Source organism: Monodelphis domestica, chromosome 4 (assembly GCF_027887165.1).
Source record: "Monodelphis domestica isolate mMonDom1 chromosome 4, mMonDom1.pri, whole genome shotgun sequence".
NCBI classification, from domain to species: Eukaryota; Metazoa; Chordata; class Mammalia; order Didelphimorphia; family Didelphidae; genus Monodelphis; species Monodelphis domestica.
The window spans coordinates 188,125,128-188,143,707 of NC_077230.1; the positions used below are offsets into that span (position 1 = coordinate 188,125,128).

An 18,580-nucleotide genomic window follows, 5' to 3' on the forward strand; every position below is an offset into this window, starting at 1 on the left:
CTGGGTTGACTACAGAGACAGGTTAAAAAACCTACTTGATGAAACAGAACAAGATTTGAGAAACATCAGTATAGTAGAATGCATAGAAGACATTCTTTTCAGTTGTTTTTTCCCCCCACTTATTAATTATTTAACTTTGCTTAAATTACTTAATCTCTTGGAGCCTCAGTTTTCTCATTTGGATAATGGCTGCAACCCAGCATTCTGGGTGATTTGCAGGATATGAGTTAATATGTGATATTTTATAACCTTAATTTTCTATTCAATGTGGCCTATTATTTTTTTTTGGTTGTAGTTCAATTGTGTTTGACTCTATTTGGAGTTTTCTTGGCAGATACTGAAAGGTTTGCCATTTCCTTCTCCAGAAAAGGAAACTGAGGCAAATATGATTAAGTGACTTACCCAGGGTCACATAGCTAGTAAATGTCTGAGGCCAAGTTTGACCCCAGGGAAAATGAGTCTTGTCTTCCTGATATAGGACCAGCACTCCATCCACATCACTACCTAGCTGTCCAGCATCAATTGTTATTAATTGTTTGAATTAAAATTCTTAGCTCTGGGGTTTTTAGGTTTTCACTTTTTGGTCCTTCATTATCTCCTCTGTACTTCATTGAGGTGCCTTAATTTGTCTTTTCCTTCTCCTCTTCCTCACCCCAAGCCTTATAGATCTTCCTCTTTAAATTCCAGCAGGAATTATCCAGTTCTCCATCTCTGCCAGCTACCAGGATGACTAAAAGAGTGCAATTTCCATCCTCACAAGAGAGAATTCAAGGGAACTTGGGACTTCGTTCAAATCAACACTGCCTCCTGGGGTACAAGAATCAGAGAAGTTTGGCAGAGTATTGGCCAAATGATAGTGGTTATTAAATGTTTCTTGAATTGAATTACATAGTATCAGACTAGAAAAGGCTTCTTTAATGCTCCCTAAGGAGGGATACTGGAGCTGTTTCTGGTGATAGTGGGATCCTTTTTATAAGAGGTTTTCAAGGAAAGGTTGGATGACCACTTGTTGGTAATAGTGTGGGAGTTGGGGGAGGGGGTGTTGTTCTTGGTTAAATATGGGTTGGGTTGGATTAAATGACCTGTGAGGTTCCTTCCACTTTGCTATGGCTTTGATTTATTTGATGGGAATATTCCCATGAGGTATATCACAAACTCCGTTCTACCACAGTTGACCTGTCTCCATGACTTGCTGTGGTTAGAAATCAATTAATAAACAAAGATTGAGATTTTTTTTTAATGTAACTGGTAAAAAAATTTTTTTTTAAAACCCTTTCTTTCTGCCTTAAAATCAATACTGTGTATTAGTCTCAAGGCAGAAGACTGGTAAAATCCAGGCAATGGGATGTGAGTAACTTGGCCAGGGACACACAGCTAGAAAGTTATCTGAGACTAGATCTGAACTGAGGACAAATCATCACTAGGTCTGGCTTTCAATCCACTGAGCCACCTAGCTCCCCCCAAATGAAATATTAAAAAAAAAACTCAATCAACAAAGAATCAGCCATGTCAGGAGGTCCTAAATTCAAATTTGGTTTCAGACACTTCCTAGCTATGTGATCTTGAGCAAGTAACAATTCCAGTGCCTAGCCCTGATCACTCTTTTGCTTTAGAATCAATGCTTAGCAACCAATCTAAGAGAGAAGGCAAGGGTTAACCCCCCTCCCCTATGTATCATCTACTTTCTGGGGATATAAAGAGAAAAATGAAGCATTTTCTGTCCTCAAATTCCTTATATTATAGATTTTAAAAACAATATAAATTCTACAATTATAAATATACAAAAATTATATTTAAAAAATAATTGTTTAGTAGTCACCTTTCTGTAGACAAACATTTCTATGTTTAGCTAGGCTGGACCCAGGATAACACATTTCTGAGCTAAAAATGCCAAAACTTTTGAATCACATAGGCAGACTGCTAAAAGATAGATGAGGAATTGGGGGGGGGGACATTAGCAAAAATACTATCCTGTTTTTGGTAGAAATATTGCTCCTTATCCATTTGGAGTAATGATTTGATCTAAGGCATTTTTCTCTCTCTTTAATCTATTGCCCAAATTTCTATGCTATTTTTGGTTAGTAGTGACCATGGAACCTGATTTTCTCCTCAAGAATAGAACTTATTTCTAGGGGTACAAGCCCTAAATTCTGACTTCACTTGATCCATGTTTAAATCAATAGAACTACTGTCCTGTAGATTAAAGAACTAAGCTGTACTCTTCAGGGTTTCCACTGTTCCCTAGACAGCTAATCTGAAGTGCCTGAGTTAAAGGGGATCTCTAAGTCTTTGAGTGGGGTGGGGGTATAAGGCTGAAGAGTCAATCCAAGTCCTTAATTTCTATATCCCATAATAAAGACAAGAGAAAGGGAGAGAATAAAGATTTATTCAGTGCCCACTTTGTGCCAGGCACTATGCTGAGAACTTTACAAATATCACAATAGCCTGGGAGATAGATGCTTTATAATTCCATTTTACAATTGGGGGAACTGAGGAAGAGGCCTTTTGAAAATTGTTTGTCCTGGGTCACAGTTAGTGTCTGAGGCTAGATTTGAACTCCAATCTTCCTGACACCAGGCCCAAGCATGTTACCTGCTGCACCATCAGTTGCCTCCAAGACAAGACTGAGTTTCAGAGTTTTACTACTTGAGAGACCTACTATGTAGTGAACCCCAGAATCAGGTTCTTTGAAAGAAGGAAACCACCTACTTTTTTGAGAGTGAAAGAAACTCTTCTCTCCCAGGCCACAGCATTAGAGTGCAATTGGGAAGAACAGCCAATTAGTTCTATTGTCTCTCTTAAACATTCAAATGTGGTCCCTGGTGAAAGGAAAAAAATGTTCCTCTTCAAATTTGGGTATGGAATTAAGCAGCAATTTTTAAAAAGGCAGATCAGGAAGTCCACTGGCCAATTCCATGCTAACACACTGGGAGGGAAAGATGGAGCAGAGTATTCTTAAAACAGGCCTCCCCTTATTTTGCTACTCTTCCATCCCAAAGCCTGGGACAGAACTCAATCCAATGGTGAGGCCTTGAAATGGAATTTCTCTGTCTCTCTGCTTCTCCCTTATTCCCCTTCCTTTCTGCCTTTCATTCCTTGACCTATTTCCCTTCTTTTCCCTCATTTTCTCTGTCCTTCTTCTCCTCCACCTCCCTCTTCCTCTCTCTCCTTTCCCTTTCCTCCCAACTTTTCTCTTAGGGATTCAGACATCTCCAGAGGGATAAAAAGCTGTAAAGAAATGTGGAATGGCACAGTGCTTGATGAATTTTATAGAACTGTTACACAAAGCAGTCTGCCTCTACCTTCTGCCACAGAAATGTGACTAAATCTGGTTTTCCCAATTCAACAGTCTTCTGCTAGGACCTTTGCTTCCCCACCCTAAGGCCTGATGAGTTGCTTTTAAAATGCTTTTAGTGCTTTCCCAAATGTTTATGTAGTTTTTGGGATCCTTTCTTCTGCTACTCTTCCCTGGTTCCCTTTCTCCTCTTGACCACCAACCACGATGGTCCTTCATACTTCAACTAGTTCTACTGATTTGGCTCCTACTCTGCTTCGTTCTTAGGTAGCAGACACCTTGGGCATCTAAATGGAACTAATATGTTATGCAAATATTATCCCCATTCTTTGGATGAGGAATCTAAAGCTTCAGAAAGGTGAATGCCATCACCATACTATTGAAAGGGAAAGAAAGAAGATTTGAACCCAAGTCTTCTGAGCTTTTCAACACTCACTAGTTTGTTTCCTTCTACTTAAACTATTAATTGATTTCCCCTTCAATGGGAATTACTTCATTAGGTCCTAAATTTAATTAGGGTTAGATGGTTAGACTGCTTGTCCCTTTACTCCTCTTGGTGTTATAGTGAAAAGATCCTTGGTGTAAAGAAAATATGATTATATTTTTGAAGTCTACAGTTACTAGCTCTGTGAACAAGGGAAATTCTCAATAGCCTAGTTCATTAACTTGTAGATGGAGATAATGATGGGTGCACTATCTGTCTTGAGGTAGTTGCCAAACTGCCCTACAAAAATGTGAATTATTATTATATCTTCAGTTTCCCTACTCCCCACCCTTCATCAGCTAGGATTTTTCAGAAACCTGCAAATCTAGAGATAAGGAAGTACTTTTCATTTTCCCACATAAATGACATAAGGGTGTTTGTGGGAGTGTTTGGAGGAAGAATGGGAGGGCTTTAGGTTGAAAAGAAGAGAAATAGAAAGCTTCCATTGCCCTAGCACACACCTGACTTTCCCAATATATGCTTTCTCTCTGGTCTAAAGCAATCTCAGGACAATCTGACCATGCAGGTAGGTGACTGAGGGAGACCTGCCTATTACAATAAAGATATTTTAAAATAGAAATTCCGCAGTGAATTGTTATGAATAATCTAAAGGCTGAGAAAATCATATATCCATCTCTGTCCTCCTTTGTAAAAAGGGTCCCACTTTTGAATGGGTGATAAAACTGAAGGTCTGAAGGTGTTGGAAGCTATGGAGAATGGGATAATGGGAGTTATCAAAGCATTCCTACATCAAACAAGACCTTGAGGCCAGCCCCAGTGCTGTCAACTCCAACTGAGAGGAGCTCTTCTTAGAATTGGGACTCAGCAGGACAACTGAGCTCCAGAGAATTCTTAGGATAAAAAAAAAAGAACTGGGTTACTGTAGTTCCTTTCTCAGGATATTTACAAGAAAAATCTTAAGGTTATTTCAGATTTATGTGAGTCTCACTTATTTTTCATTACATCTGCCCATCTACATTTCTTCCATCTCCAGCCCATTTGAAAACTCTTCCACCTTCTGGAAAATTTCAGATAAAGATTTTTTTTTTCTAATATAGATTTACAGTCTAATTCATGGAGAGGAGAAATGATTCTTCAGTGACTCAATCCAGAAGCTCTTCCCTGACCCTTTTGACTTGAAAACATTTTATTTTCTTTGCTATGGAAGCTCCATGTGGGGAATAAGACCAGACAAAGGTTGTTTCATACAATCCTCAGATTCATCAAAGGCTCCCAAATCTATCATCGTTGTCATCATCTTCTGGTTATTGTTGTTAGTAGTAGTATTGGAGAGGAGGATGACTAAAAGAAAAGTTGCTCTGTGTGTGAAATAGTTTTTCTCATCTGATTCCAACTGCCGCCTAAAAAAACATGGCATTCTTACTACCCCCTTCTACATTGCGAAACAAAAATACTTATATTGTTTTCTGATCCTTCATCTTTCCTCCTTTCTTGTTCCCCAAACCTTAAACTCAACAAGGATAAATTTCTAAATTTTGCTTCAGGGAAGTATCCAGACACTCTTCCCTCCCTTTCTAAACATAAAAAAGCAAGGCAAGGCTAATATGTGGTAGTAGGAATCTGATCCTTTTGGCTTTCGTTACTATAAGAGCTAAAGAATTGCCCAACTTGGTCCGATTTTTCTGATCTTGTAAGAACAGGTATTAATTCAATATGTTGGACTCCCCTTACCCACAATTTGATGAGCTATTTGGTGGATGGTTTTTCTGTCCTAAACTTTCAATAACAATAGGTAGCCATCCTTCTCATTTTTAAACCTACTTTTTTTTTTCATCAGCCTCCAGTACTTACACCCAAGAAACCTTATACTGAGTAGTAGCTGTGGTGGGTTAAAGGCAACTTTTAAAAGCTTCAGCACCCTAGAACCTTTGATGAAGGATAAATGGTACTGATTCAACCCCCCCCCCAAAGTGGCTACTACATCCCTGTTGTAGTGAATGTGGGGTCACTAAGAACATAACTGGACTGAATTAGCAGTTCTTTCTAGGTTAACAGGGAATTAGAGAGTGGAGAAAGGGATTGACTTTTTTGAACTTGAACTCTGAAGAAATACTTCTCTATCCCTTCTCTTGAGTTTATGAGGCAAGTGATGAATCCTTTTCTCCTTTAAAGTATTATTTTCTGACTTTTTCTACTTGGATACATGATAAGATGAAAAAAGCACCAAGCTCGAGGTTAAAGGGTGGCTTTCAGTTTGGAAATGAAGAATCAGTACTTAAAAAAAAAAAAAGGATCAGTACTTTCTTCCCCCCGCCCCCATCAGATCCAAGAATACTAGCTTCACGGACCCCCTAAAAACCTTGATTTTCCTGCCCTTTCCCTTCTCATCTTGGCTCCAGCTCAGCTGTACAGCCTCTGGGTCATTTACAACGCCCGAACTTCTTTCTTCATATACAACATCCCAACAATTTCATGGAATTGGCTTTCAGGACAGACCTGTAATGTCTCCGTATTTACTAGACTGACTGAGGGTGGAAGATTAGGAAAGGGCTCAATCGCTCTTCTTTGACAGCGGATCAGTAAAACAAGGAGAAAAACTACAAACCCCTCCGCGATTCAAAGTCTGTAATGGATCAAGTTTTCAATTGAATAAGCCAAAAGAAGTTGCCTCCGTGATTCATTTACAATGCTTCAAGGGACCAATCTTCCTAGCCCTAACTTTTTTTTTTAAGGGAGATGCTAATTTATTTTATATCTTTCCTTTCTCTGTTGCTTAAGGGAGATTATTATTTTTTTTAAATCAGTGAAGTTGGAAAGTTTGATAAGGTAAAGAGCTCTTTTTGTAATCCTCCTTCTCTTCTTTATTTCCGGTGCCAACTGTACTTTTATTTCCCGTCTCTCTTCACTCAGTAAACAAAACCATATTATCAAGGGAAAGACGTGAGCCCATTAACATTGTAAACCCTCAGATTTCACTCGCAAGAGAGAATACAGCACTTATCTGATGGAAGAGAAGCATTAATTGCCACGAGGTCCAAGAACATTCAACCTTCCTCAATGTGAACTAGGCGGGGATGCTTTTTAGCCCTCGAGCCAAACGCCTCAGAGAGAACATATGCGGCTGTGATGCATCAACAATGCTTCTGAAAGAGAAAGCCTGGATGTGAGGAGAAAAGAGGAGAGAAGGAAAGTGGGTTCTTTGCCAGAAAGGAAGCTTTCTCAACTATTTTTGTAATTGTGGTCAAATGGTCTAAAAGGTGAATTGAGAACCTGCTGAATTTCCAGACATAACTCTTTCACTGAAGTGAAGACTAGGCAACTCCCTGCTGGCCCTAGGCATATCACCTCAACAGCAAAAGGTGAAAGGGAATTTTGTTAGTGAAGCTAAAAACAGCTGTCAGAAATATGTGCTGATGCCACGTCAGGTCCAGGTAACAGCTCTACAGTAAAGCATTTCTGAGTAGGAAACCCTCTTCTCCCCCCCAACATCTGGTCCAGATTTAGGAGAGGGGAGGAATAAAAACACCGGTGCCAATAAAACCGTAAGGGAAGAAGCACTAGGAGAGAAAAAAAAGAGAGAGAGAAAAGAGTGGTTTTATTTTCACTCTGGATGTATCAGGGAATAGCCTTCTAGGCTCCAGTCTCTTGCTGAAGTTAAAACCTCACACACTCCAGGGATTACACACACCCCAGTCATTACACAATCCAAAACAGTCTAGTGAGAATTGAGGAACCCTGGTCCTTCCCTGATGACTAAGCTAGCCAGCCAGTCAGCATCCCACACCGTCCCCTCCCCTCCCCCCAAACACTACCCAGCTTCCCTCCTCCCCACCTTCGTACCTGTCCTGGGCGCAGTTTGCAGTAAGCATTAACTCTCTTCTCCCCTCCCCTCCTAATTCTCAGAACCCATGCGGAACTTGATCTCCAAAGTAGCCTTGGGGGTCTCCAGAATCCCCTTCGAGCTTTGGTTGGCCTAGGGCTTTCTTTCTCGCCTGGCAAAGTTTGTGCCTCCAGGGCTGGCAGCAGCGCGTGCGAGCAGCGCCCAAGCTCCGTGCGGTGTGCTCTGCGGAGAAGGCAGCCATTGGACGGTCAGCAGCACGTGGCCGCCCTTGGCTGTATATTAGGGCAATATTTACCTCCCAAACCGCTTGCAATGGCACGGCGAGAGGAACTGGTGTAGCGGAGGCGAAGCCAGCAAGACAGGGCAAGGCAAAGTAAAGCAGTGGAGCCCGGACGGTCCAGCTACCTCCGGGGTCGCCTTCTCGCCACTCTTGCTCCACCTGCTACCCTCGAGCGGTCGGACTGGACCATGAATTCGTACCTGGAATATATCTCGTGCGGAGAAGTGCTCACCTTCTCTCCTAAGTTCTGCCGCTCAGATTCCCGGCCAGTGGCGCTGCAGCCTGCCTTCCCCCTGGGCGGGGAGGGCGCCTTTGTGAGCTGCTTACCGGTAGCTGCGGCTGGGGCTCGGCCCGTGCCTCCTGCCCTAGCGCAGCCCCAACCCCAGCCGCAGCCTCCACCGCCGACGCCGCCCTCACCACAGCTGCCGCCGCCCCCAGCCCCTGCCCGGGTCCCTGGAGCGCCTCCGTTCTCGCAGTGCACCCTCGAGGGCGCCTACGAGGCGGGCGCCGCACCTGCCGCAGACTACGGCTTCTTGCCACAGGGCTCAGCATACGACTTCTCTGGAGGCCTCGGGCCCGCGGCCGAAGACAGCGTGGCCGGCCAAGTTCACTACGCCACTTCGGCCGTCTTTTCAGGCGGCGGCTCTTTCATTCTCAGCGGCCAAGTGGACTACGGCGCCTTCGGCGAGTCCAGCCCCTTCCCGCATGGTCTCAAAGAGCAAGGCGATGGCCCAACCGGGGGCTTCCAGGCGGTCTCCCCAGCTCCTGGATCCTACCCCAAGTCCATCTCTCCCGCCTCCGGGCTTCCCACAGCCCTCAGCACTTTTGAATGGATGAAAGTGAAAAGGAACGCCCCCAAGAAAAGTAAGTAAACCTTAACCTTGGGAGTTGATGCTTCTCACAACTCCTTCCCTGCCCCCTCCAGTCATTGAGTTGTCTAATAGCGTTCACTTACTTTAAACACCCACTTCTTTGTGGATTCAAGGCTCTATGTAGAGTTCTCATTCCTTCAAGGCCATCCAAAGACGATAATTTCATCCCACACATATGTCTCTGAGTTCGATGTAGACCCTTGCAGTTAAACTTCAAACTAAGAACGTAACCAGTGCTCTCAGCACATTGAAGTGAGGGAACTCCCTATAGATAAGGGTCCCATTTACCTCCACACTTTTTTTCACCTTGAGTGAGGGCTCTGATTCGGGGTCACAGATTGAGAGCTGACTTTGGATCTTTGTTCCTGTTTTCTTTCTGCCTTCATTTAAGTATCTTACCTAATCTTTCCTTCACTCGTTCACTATCTACGTTCCAGGCAAACTCTCCGAGTATGGCGTACACAGCCCCTCAAGCACGATACGAACAAATTTCAGCACCAAGCAACTTACTGAACTGGAAAAAGAGTTTCATTTCAATAAGTACTTGACCCGGGCCCGCCGGCTAGAAATAGCTCATTCCTTACAGCTGAATGACACTCAAGTCAAAATTTGGTTCCAGAACCGAAGAATGAAGCAGAAGAAAAGGGAAAGAGAGGGATTGTTGGCCAGCACTTCACCTGTAACGCCTCTTCAGCTTTCTGTGTCGGGTATGAGCCCTGCAAAGTCTGGCAAAAATGTAGAGAGCCCTGCTCCCTCTAAAGACTCTTCTTCATAAATTAACTCTGAAGCCTTTCAGTACAGACTTGACCTTTCCTCATAAGCAAGTTTCTGAGGGCTGCAGAAAATCTCTCAGACTTTATTGCTAATCTTACGTTCCTTTGGACTTTTGGGAGTGGACTAGAAGGTTACATTGAGGAGAGTTTCACTTTTTAAAAGAAAGTACAGTATATTAATTTCTTTGTGCTCGAAGTTGTGTGCATACCGGTCTTAATTTGATGCCTTTTAAGCAACTTGTTTACCTCTTATTTATGTGTCTTATCAGGGAAATTGGCTCCCAGCTGCCAGTCCAACCTTGCTGCTACCTTTCCTAACCGGCCTTATACAATTCTGGACTTTAAGGGGTGACACAAAATACTGTCAGAATTTCCCAAGTCCCCCGTGTGATCCCAGAGCTGCATTTCCTATGTATATGCAAACAGCGTTTTTGTTGTTGTTTTAAGTGACAAGGCAACAACCTCAGCCTCATAGGTTGACCAAAGATAGTGAGGATCTCATTGGTAAGAGCTGAGCTGCTTCACTGGAATCCTCAACATTTGCACTACAGGTCTTTTCTTTTAAAGCTATTCCTACCTCTTCATGTGCCTGAATAAAAATACAATCCTTTGTTTAGTTTTGCTGAATTTGCAAGGATTTATTCATCTTCTTAGGTGTAATTTAGAAACTGACACACCCTCACGTTAGTCTTTAGTTACATGGATTTGTGTATAAATATACAGTATGTATATTTTTAAATGGGATTTGCCTGCAATGAACTTGGGTCAAAAAATTTATCAGAATAGCATGTTTAATGAGTTGGGACTTTTTTTTTTTTTGGTAATAAAAGTTATAGAAACCTTTAGTCATGGCATTTCCTTATTCTTTCTTTTCTGCCTCCCTTACCACTACTTCTATATTCAACTATTTTTTAATGTTTTTCTTAACATTTCATTGTTTTCAAAACAAACTATGTACACATAAAAGTCAAGCAGAGAATTGGAGGACAGTTATTTGAATATCTCAAAAGAAAGAAATTCATTAGCTAGAAAGAGCCTAATTACTAATTAGGAGAAAAATTTATTTTACAAATTATCAGAATTATTAAACTTGATATGCTTTGTGGTAGGCTTGTAGGTACCACCTTAAATAAAGGGATAAGTGACTTGACATGCTAATGTTTTAAAGCAACGAGGCCCAGAAAATAAGAGCATCTCCTTTCCCCCTTTTCTCAGGTCTTTACAAAAGGAAAAGAATGACAGGAAGACTTCTAAAAAGGCAGCTGCACATCAAAAAGGATTGAGCATATGAATTCACATTTCCAAAGTCAAGCATTACAAAAGAGAATGGGAAAAGCCCAACAATCAGAACTTTAAGTTCCCTCCTACCCAAACTGACTGGCTAGATAGGGAGGAAACAAGGGCAACCTTCTGCTAACTTTTTATAGAGCTTGGGTGGAGGATGAAAATAATTACTTTGCTGATTCAAGAAACCTTACCTTTCTGTTTCTCCCTGCCCTTATACCTCAATTATCTGCATATTCTTGATTGAAAGTTTTAGTGATTGACTCATCCAGATAAGTACTTCAATTCTTATATGTGTTAAGGTCTAAATGTCAGGATTTTAATATGTTTGGTCAAATGTTTATGCCAAAGCCTTTTAGAAGTCTAAAAAATGAAGACTGTGGAGGCTTGTCTTTTCTATTAAGATAGGGGTAAAAAATAAATCCTAAAGAGAAATGGATAAAATTATTGATCATCTTAGAAAATGAATTTACCTAAAGCTCTTTGCTTACTACAAGCAACCACAATTGCTAGAGGTAAGAGAGCAAAAATAAAGTGAAATTAATTCTTTTAAGGGGGAAAAAAGGTGACTTTTTAGTTGGGATTCATGAAAGGTGGAAAGGTGTCATTTAAAAAAAATCTGTCAATATTATTCTTATGTTTAACCATCTGCCCCTCAATAACTTAATGCTAATGAAGTCTTGGTTAAAACAACAGCTACCCCTCCTGTGAACTGTTGCTTTTTCAAAAGGGTTTCGAGATGCTAGATTACAGCCACCTCCGGTCTTCTCCATGGTGGTCTTTGACATTACAATGTTCTGTGCTTTGATAAGCATTCAGATCTACACTTAAACAAAACAAAACAAAAATACCAACATGCATGATTATTTCCTAAACCTACCACCCCCTTTTCAAGAGAAAATACATTGCAGTTTGGGAAATTCAAAACAACCATAACAAAAATAGTCATAGTTCTAAAATTCCCAGGTAGACCTTTCTTCTATGGTTATTTTCATGTAGGTATAACATTGCTCTCTGAATCAGACTATAATTAGCTTTTTTTTTTTTTTACTAGCCCCAGGGAATCCTTAAAAGGTTTTTAATGGGAATAAATCCCTATATATCTATATTCAGCACTGGGGAGTGTACTGACTGGAGATGGGTATGAAATAAGTAGCCTCTCAAAGTCCCTTGGAACAATAAGAATATATAGAAACAAATGATAGACTTGTGGGTATTGTGCTTTATGCTCTACAAAGTAAAACAGGAAGTTAAGTTCAAACAAAAGGAAGGGAGAACTGTATTGCTAAAACTATCCAGGAAAAGTGAAGTGGAGGAATTAAACAATTATTCCACAGATTTGGTCAGTGTTAAAAGGTCAAATGGATAATTTAGGCAACCTTACACTTCCCACAATTGAGGTCATTGCCTCCATTCTATATTGCATTTATAGGATGAACCCAATGCTATGTAAAATCAGAATTTTCCCTGTAGTAGGGTGCTTATCACTGGAAGAGTAACACTACTGGAAATAGCTTCATTTTTTTTTATTTCATAAGACTTAACATGAATGTAAATATAATTCCCAGGAACCCATTGCTCGAATGAATACACAATGGACATTTATAACTATGTATGATTGACCTTTTCAATGCCCCTTTGTCTTCACAGAATAATTGTGTGTCCAGTTTTCTAGACACTGGACAGTGTAGTGAGAATGAAGAAATAAGGCATTTAACTGCAAATCAAAGCTACATGATTTGAATAATGGCAAATGAAGGCTTGTTAATTTAAAAACCCAAACCAATATAACTTAACATTCACAAAATATGGATTTATTCTTCCTCAACCTCAAATGTGGTATAGCCTAAGATTAGAAAAGGTTATACTGGGTTATCATATCATCTCCAAAAGGAGGAGACTCTGAAGAGCTGCATTAGCTCTGGAGTTTTTAATTATTTCTCATGGTCAAATAAATCTTCTATATTTGCAGAGTATTGGATTTGAAAACCTCAGAATCTGATCAAGTTGAGAGAAATGCTTGGTCTGACCACAGACCTCTCCATCAGAAAAGTACCCAATGCTGAATCTTTATTTGTGGTTTAAAAATGAAAGCATAGTGGATATGAGTCCAAGTAATTCCTAATGTTCATCTAAGACAATGTCAAGATTTTCTTGATTTTGAATTCTACAAATGCAACTTAGAAATGAATATGAAATAATTATACAGTGTAGGCCAACTAATCCATTTTTCTGCTCCTTTTATGCTAAGAAATCTTGCTTCATGCTATAAAGTTTAAAGCACTATGGAAAGGCAAATGAAAAGTCAAGTAATAGCAAAATGGAAGAGGACAAATTCTAAACATCATGATGAAGATAGTCTGGAATAAAAACTGTATAGGATTTAGGATTGGTTAAGACTCCTTTTTCACCCTCAGTTCACTCTCTGAGTTACAAGTATAGGAAAAATATATCACAGTCATCACCTTTATCATCATTGTCATCATCATCATCATCACTGACATTTATATTGTGCTTTAAGCAAAATGCTTTATCTGGTGTGAGCCTCATTGTACTCTTCTGAAGGAGTACTATGCAAGTTATTACTGTTTTACAGAGAGACAATTGAGATTCAGTGAAACTATGGGTATTTCCCATGATCGCACAGTTGACTAAGTGAAGTGCCGGGGATTCAAACTCTAGTATTTCCAAACTCTAATTCTATTTCTCTTCTATGCCAGACTGATATATCATGAATGAACAAATCTACACTGTTAGCCTAAAAACACTTCCCAAAAGGAATAATAGAACCTGGCAAATAACCCTGAGAAAACATCTTTTCACTTTTTATGTTTGCTAAAAGGTTACAAATAAATCATCTAGTAATTCTATTCAATAAATATTTATTGACCTACTATATACAAAGTTCCATGAAGTTCTCAGGCATGGGAATGAATCTGAGTTCTCAAAGGCTATGCCAGAACAATGCAAGCTTCAAAATGTTTGATCTTGTCAGAAAGATTTAATATAGCAATGAACTAAATCTGGATAAAAGTATAAAAGAGTCAAAACTGGAGTTGCTACTGGAAATTAGGCACATTAAGGTACTTTTGGTAGAGATGTCAAATGGTCTGACTATTCTATCATGCATTTTGGAATTTTGTGAAAAAAGATGCTTTTATTATTCATATCCTGTGATCCAGTGATCCCACTATTTGGGCATACACTGTAAGAAAAGCAAATATAAAAAAGAAAGCTATGACATAAACAAAATTATTCACAGCAGTATTTTTTGATAACAAAACCAACAACACAAAATGCAAATGAAGTGATCAGCCATAAATTGAGGAATTGTTTAATAACTACATTTTTGTACTGTAAGAAACTATGAATATGAGGAATTCAGAGAAATATAAGTAGACTTTTGTGAACTGATACAGTTTGGTGTGGGCATAACCAGAGAAGATCTTATATATATATAATGAATATAATGTTGTAAGTTAAAATTACATAAACAAATCTGAGCTCATAAGTGCAATGACCAATATTGAAGATCCAAATGTAACAAAAACAAAAAGCAAACAGACACAGTTGCTGTATTGGTTGATTTTACTTGGCTCTTGCTGTGGTGAGTGTACTTAGATTGTGAGTAAGAATTGTAAATAGGGAAATTATTATGAAGTTAAAAGATGCTTTAATAAAATAATTCTTTTTTTAAATTTTATGATATTTTATTTGATCATTTCCAAGCATTATTCATTAAAGACAAAGATCATTTTCTTTTCTCCCCCCCCCCAAACCCCATAGCCGACGGGCGTTCTTGATTCGAACCCATTTAATAAAATAATTCTAAACCCAAATTCTAAATTTGTTTTGCAAAGAAGTAGTCCTAAATACATCACAGGTAGACTAGTGAATTGATGGCGAATTCTTTGGCCATGGCTACTCATAAAACAATGAATACAAATGCCCATTAGTTTTGAATAGCATAGGGTGCAGATAATTAATTTTTATGCCATCCATAAACATTAGCTCTTGGTACTTTAAATATGGGATCCTTGTCCAGGGGACACTCTGCTAAGGGATAAAATCACATGAATTTTTACTTTCTTACTTTATAAGAGTTCCCTGAGAGCAGACTCTTACCTTTCTTTCTATTTGTATCTCCAGCATTTGACACACTTATATAATGTTTAATCAACAATTTATTCATTTACTCATTCCTTTAAAAGGAAGTTCTTGTTAAACAGAAAGAGAATTCATAGGTTGTCCTTGGAGAAGTACCTAAAGGAGTTGGTTTTATAATAATGTCAAAGGTAGCAACAAGCCTCATTTTGTGAAATACATGGTCATCTAACAATTCAGAGTTGATGATAAGACTTTGCCAAAAGATCATCATGAAGATAACTGCAGCTTATGTGCCAACATCTGTTGCAAAGGCTGAGGAGGTAGAAAAATTCTATGAAAATCTTAACACCCTCCAAATAAAATCAACATGTGTTTTAGAGCTTGCAACTTCAGTGCAAAGGTGGAAAGGAGAGACAAGTGAAGAATTGTTTGAAAAAAATGATTCAGGAATAAGAAATGTAGGAGACCAGAAGATTAAAGACTATATTATACACAGACATATAGACACCCCTATGGGTACCCTATGGGCATCATGCACAAGTCTTTAAGAAGAGTATTAGGAGGAGTTGAACATGGTGAACACTGCATTAAATTAAAGCAACTGGTTATATATTTTCAAAACATTTTATTAGTGTATTTGTCCTTGATATCACAATCATTTCTGGAAAAGAAAAAGGAAAAACCCTTCATCTCCCTATTAGATTAAATGACCCATTTATATAACAAAGAAAAAATATCCAATATGGTGATCATTTCTAATCACATATGTGACATTATGACCTAGTATCTCTCAGCATTTCTATCATGACAAGAGCAGTGTATTTCTATTCTTCTGGACCACATTTTTTTTATTATTGATTTTTCATTTACTCAGAATGCAGCTTACTGAGTCTTTTTGTTTACAATGTATTTTATATGTTGCTCTCTTGATTCTTAATTTCTTTATGCCACTTCATACAAATATTCCCATGTTTCTCTGAAAATCTTATATTTGTTATTTCATATTGTACAATAATACTAAGTGACATTTATGCCATAGTATTTTTTAAACTGGTCCCCAATCAATGATGCACCCACTTTGTTTTCATTTCTTTGCTATAATTTGATTATATCTTAGCAGATAGGAAATGGCTGGTTGTCATAGTTAGAGTCATTTCCAAATCTTCTGTTTGTGTATGGTCAGACCACTAATTTGTTAGAGCAAAGATTAACATCATACTAGGAGAAAAAATAAACATAGGAAGATATGGCATGCAAACGAGGGAATTCCAACATAACTTATTTAAACAAACTATTGATGATAAAAAGTGGGAAGTAGATAAAAGGAACATATATTAATACAGATTATTATCATTTCTTAAGGGAATTTAACTGGGCTAAATAGATCATGAGACCAAGGGTACCAAATGACTTGGAAACTATAATATACATATATATGTATATATATATATATATAATATAGTAGAGAGCTACGTCAATCAAGGGCAACTTCAACTTAGAATGCAAACTCTTTGTATATTGTTGAGGAAATGGTAGAAAGAATAGTAGAAGATTCCAGGCAGTTCATCTTACAAAACTGTAAGAAGACCCCAAAGAGATAATAAGGAAAAATACTTGCACAAAAATATTTATAGCTGCGCTCTTTGTGGTGGCAAAAAAATTAGAAAATGAGGGGGTGTCCATCGATTGGGGAATGACTGAACAAGTTGTGGTATCTGATGGTGATGGAGTACTATTGTGCTGAAAGGAATAATGAACTGGAGGAATTCCATGAGAACTGGAATGACCTCCAAGAGTTGATGCAGAGCAAAAGGAGTAGAACCAGGAGAACATTGTACACAGAGTCTGATACATTATGGCACCATCAAATGTAATAGACTTTTCTACAAGCAGTAGTGCAATGACCCAGGACAATCCAGAGAAACATAAGAGAATATGTTTCTCTGGTGAGAAATATGAGAAATAATATGAGAAAGAAAGTTATCCACATCCAGAGAAAGAACTGTGGGAACAGAAATGCAGAAGAAAAACATATAATTGATCACATGGGGGATGTGATTGAGCTTTTGATGTTAAAAGATCACTGTATTGCAAATATGAATAGCATGGAAATAGGTTTTGAACAATGATACATGCATAACCCAGTGGAACTGCTTGCCAGCTCCAGGAGTGGGGAGGGGAGAAATGTGGGAAAAATCATGAATCTTGAATCATGTAACCATGGGAAAATATTCTAAGAAGCATGGGCAGGAAAACAAATTAATAGAAAGACTTAGTGAAAGGTCCAACTGAGGACCTTTCCTAAAATAATACAAAATTACTTGAAAGAATAAATAACAGAGATCATTTTTCTGGTGACTCTTTGGTTATTAATATAAAGTGAGATAAAAAAAAACAGGGAGGCACATCCTTATAAATGGTATTTGCCACCATCATGGAGGAGGTCCAAAGAATAGTCTAAAACCATGAAGAATTCTTTATAGACACTGAGTCTCTCAGCTGCTCCTATTCACAGATGATTCTGCAAGTTGAAATATTGCAGAACTTTCTAAATTAGATGCAAATTTACTCAAAAGAAATTTTTTTTCTAACCACTGGGGGAAAAAACCAAATGGATAAAGAAAACTGACTGCCAAGACTATGTTACATTTCCCAATGGACAATGCTTAAAGCTACTCAATATTTATCTGGGATTGACAATATGGATAAGCAATAGTATGGACTTAGAAATAAATAGTAGGAAGACATTGGTTATGATAATCTTTGGGAAATTGTACCTTAAGATACCAAGCTTCCCCCCTGGAATAAAGGCTAGTATTTTTAATATGAGAATTCTTCTGATAATGCTGTATGACTGTAGTCTCTGAGGAACTAAAGTTGAAGGCCACCCAAAAGACAATGGGGAATTCAATATGTTGGGTATATGGTATACCATATCTTCAAGAAGGATTTGGGAGAGGGGATGTGAAGGATGTTATTAGATGTATGTGTTGGGAAAAGATTGAATGGTCTTATAGTTAGAGCAGAGGATAATTGAACAATGTGTGTGTGTGTGTGTGTGTGTGTGTGTGTGTGTGTGTGTGTATGGGTTAGGGAGTGATTTTTACTTACAGAAAGTTCTTTTTTGCCTTACAAATAAATATGATTCACTTTCCAAAAAATGTTTTTATAGACAACTTTTCAAGCATAAATCTCTGTCCCCTATTTATAAGGTCTACCTATATATTCAGAATATGCATTCAAAGGGCCTAAGCTATTAATTTTTTAATTTAAACACAAAAAAGAGCATTTCCTTATATACAGCAGAACACACGGTACATGAAACAATGAATCTCCATTTAAAAATAGTTGGATAGTGTGGGGACAGTTAGATGACTCTGGATTGAGAGCAAAGCTTAGAGATGAGGATAATAGTATCTAAAACTAGAGGAATCCTTGGTGACTGTGAAAACTGATATATGACTTTATAATTGAAGAAATTGAGGCCCAAAAGTTAAATGGTTTGCTCTAGATCCCTCAAATAGTAAAACAGAAAGTTGGGATTTAAGACCATGTTCCTTTGCAGGAAATTGAGTACTCCTTCCCCTATATTATGTTTCTTTTCCAACTCTTTTTTCCTCTTCATTTCCTCAGTCATTACCTTTCTTGTTGTGGGTTAGTTATTCCAGTGATTTCTGATTCCT

The 18,580-nt window shown here is 38.6% G+C and overlaps 1 protein-coding gene across 1 annotated transcript; it reads left to right on the forward strand.

Annotated features, from left to right (window-relative positions):
- The first annotated feature begins 7,590 nt into the window (after positions 1-7,590).
- On the forward strand, positions 7,591-14,488 carry HOXD1 (homeobox D1). Its single transcript, XM_007494418.3, has 2 exons — positions 7,591-8,725; positions 9,171-14,488. The coding sequence occupies exons 1-2, from the start codon at positions 8,050-8,052 to the stop codon at positions 9,506-9,508; spliced, it is 1,014 nt and encodes a 337-aa protein (XP_007494480.1). The 5' UTR covers positions 7,591-8,049; the 3' UTR covers positions 9,509-14,488.
- Positions 14,489-18,580: the final 4,092 nt, after the last annotated feature.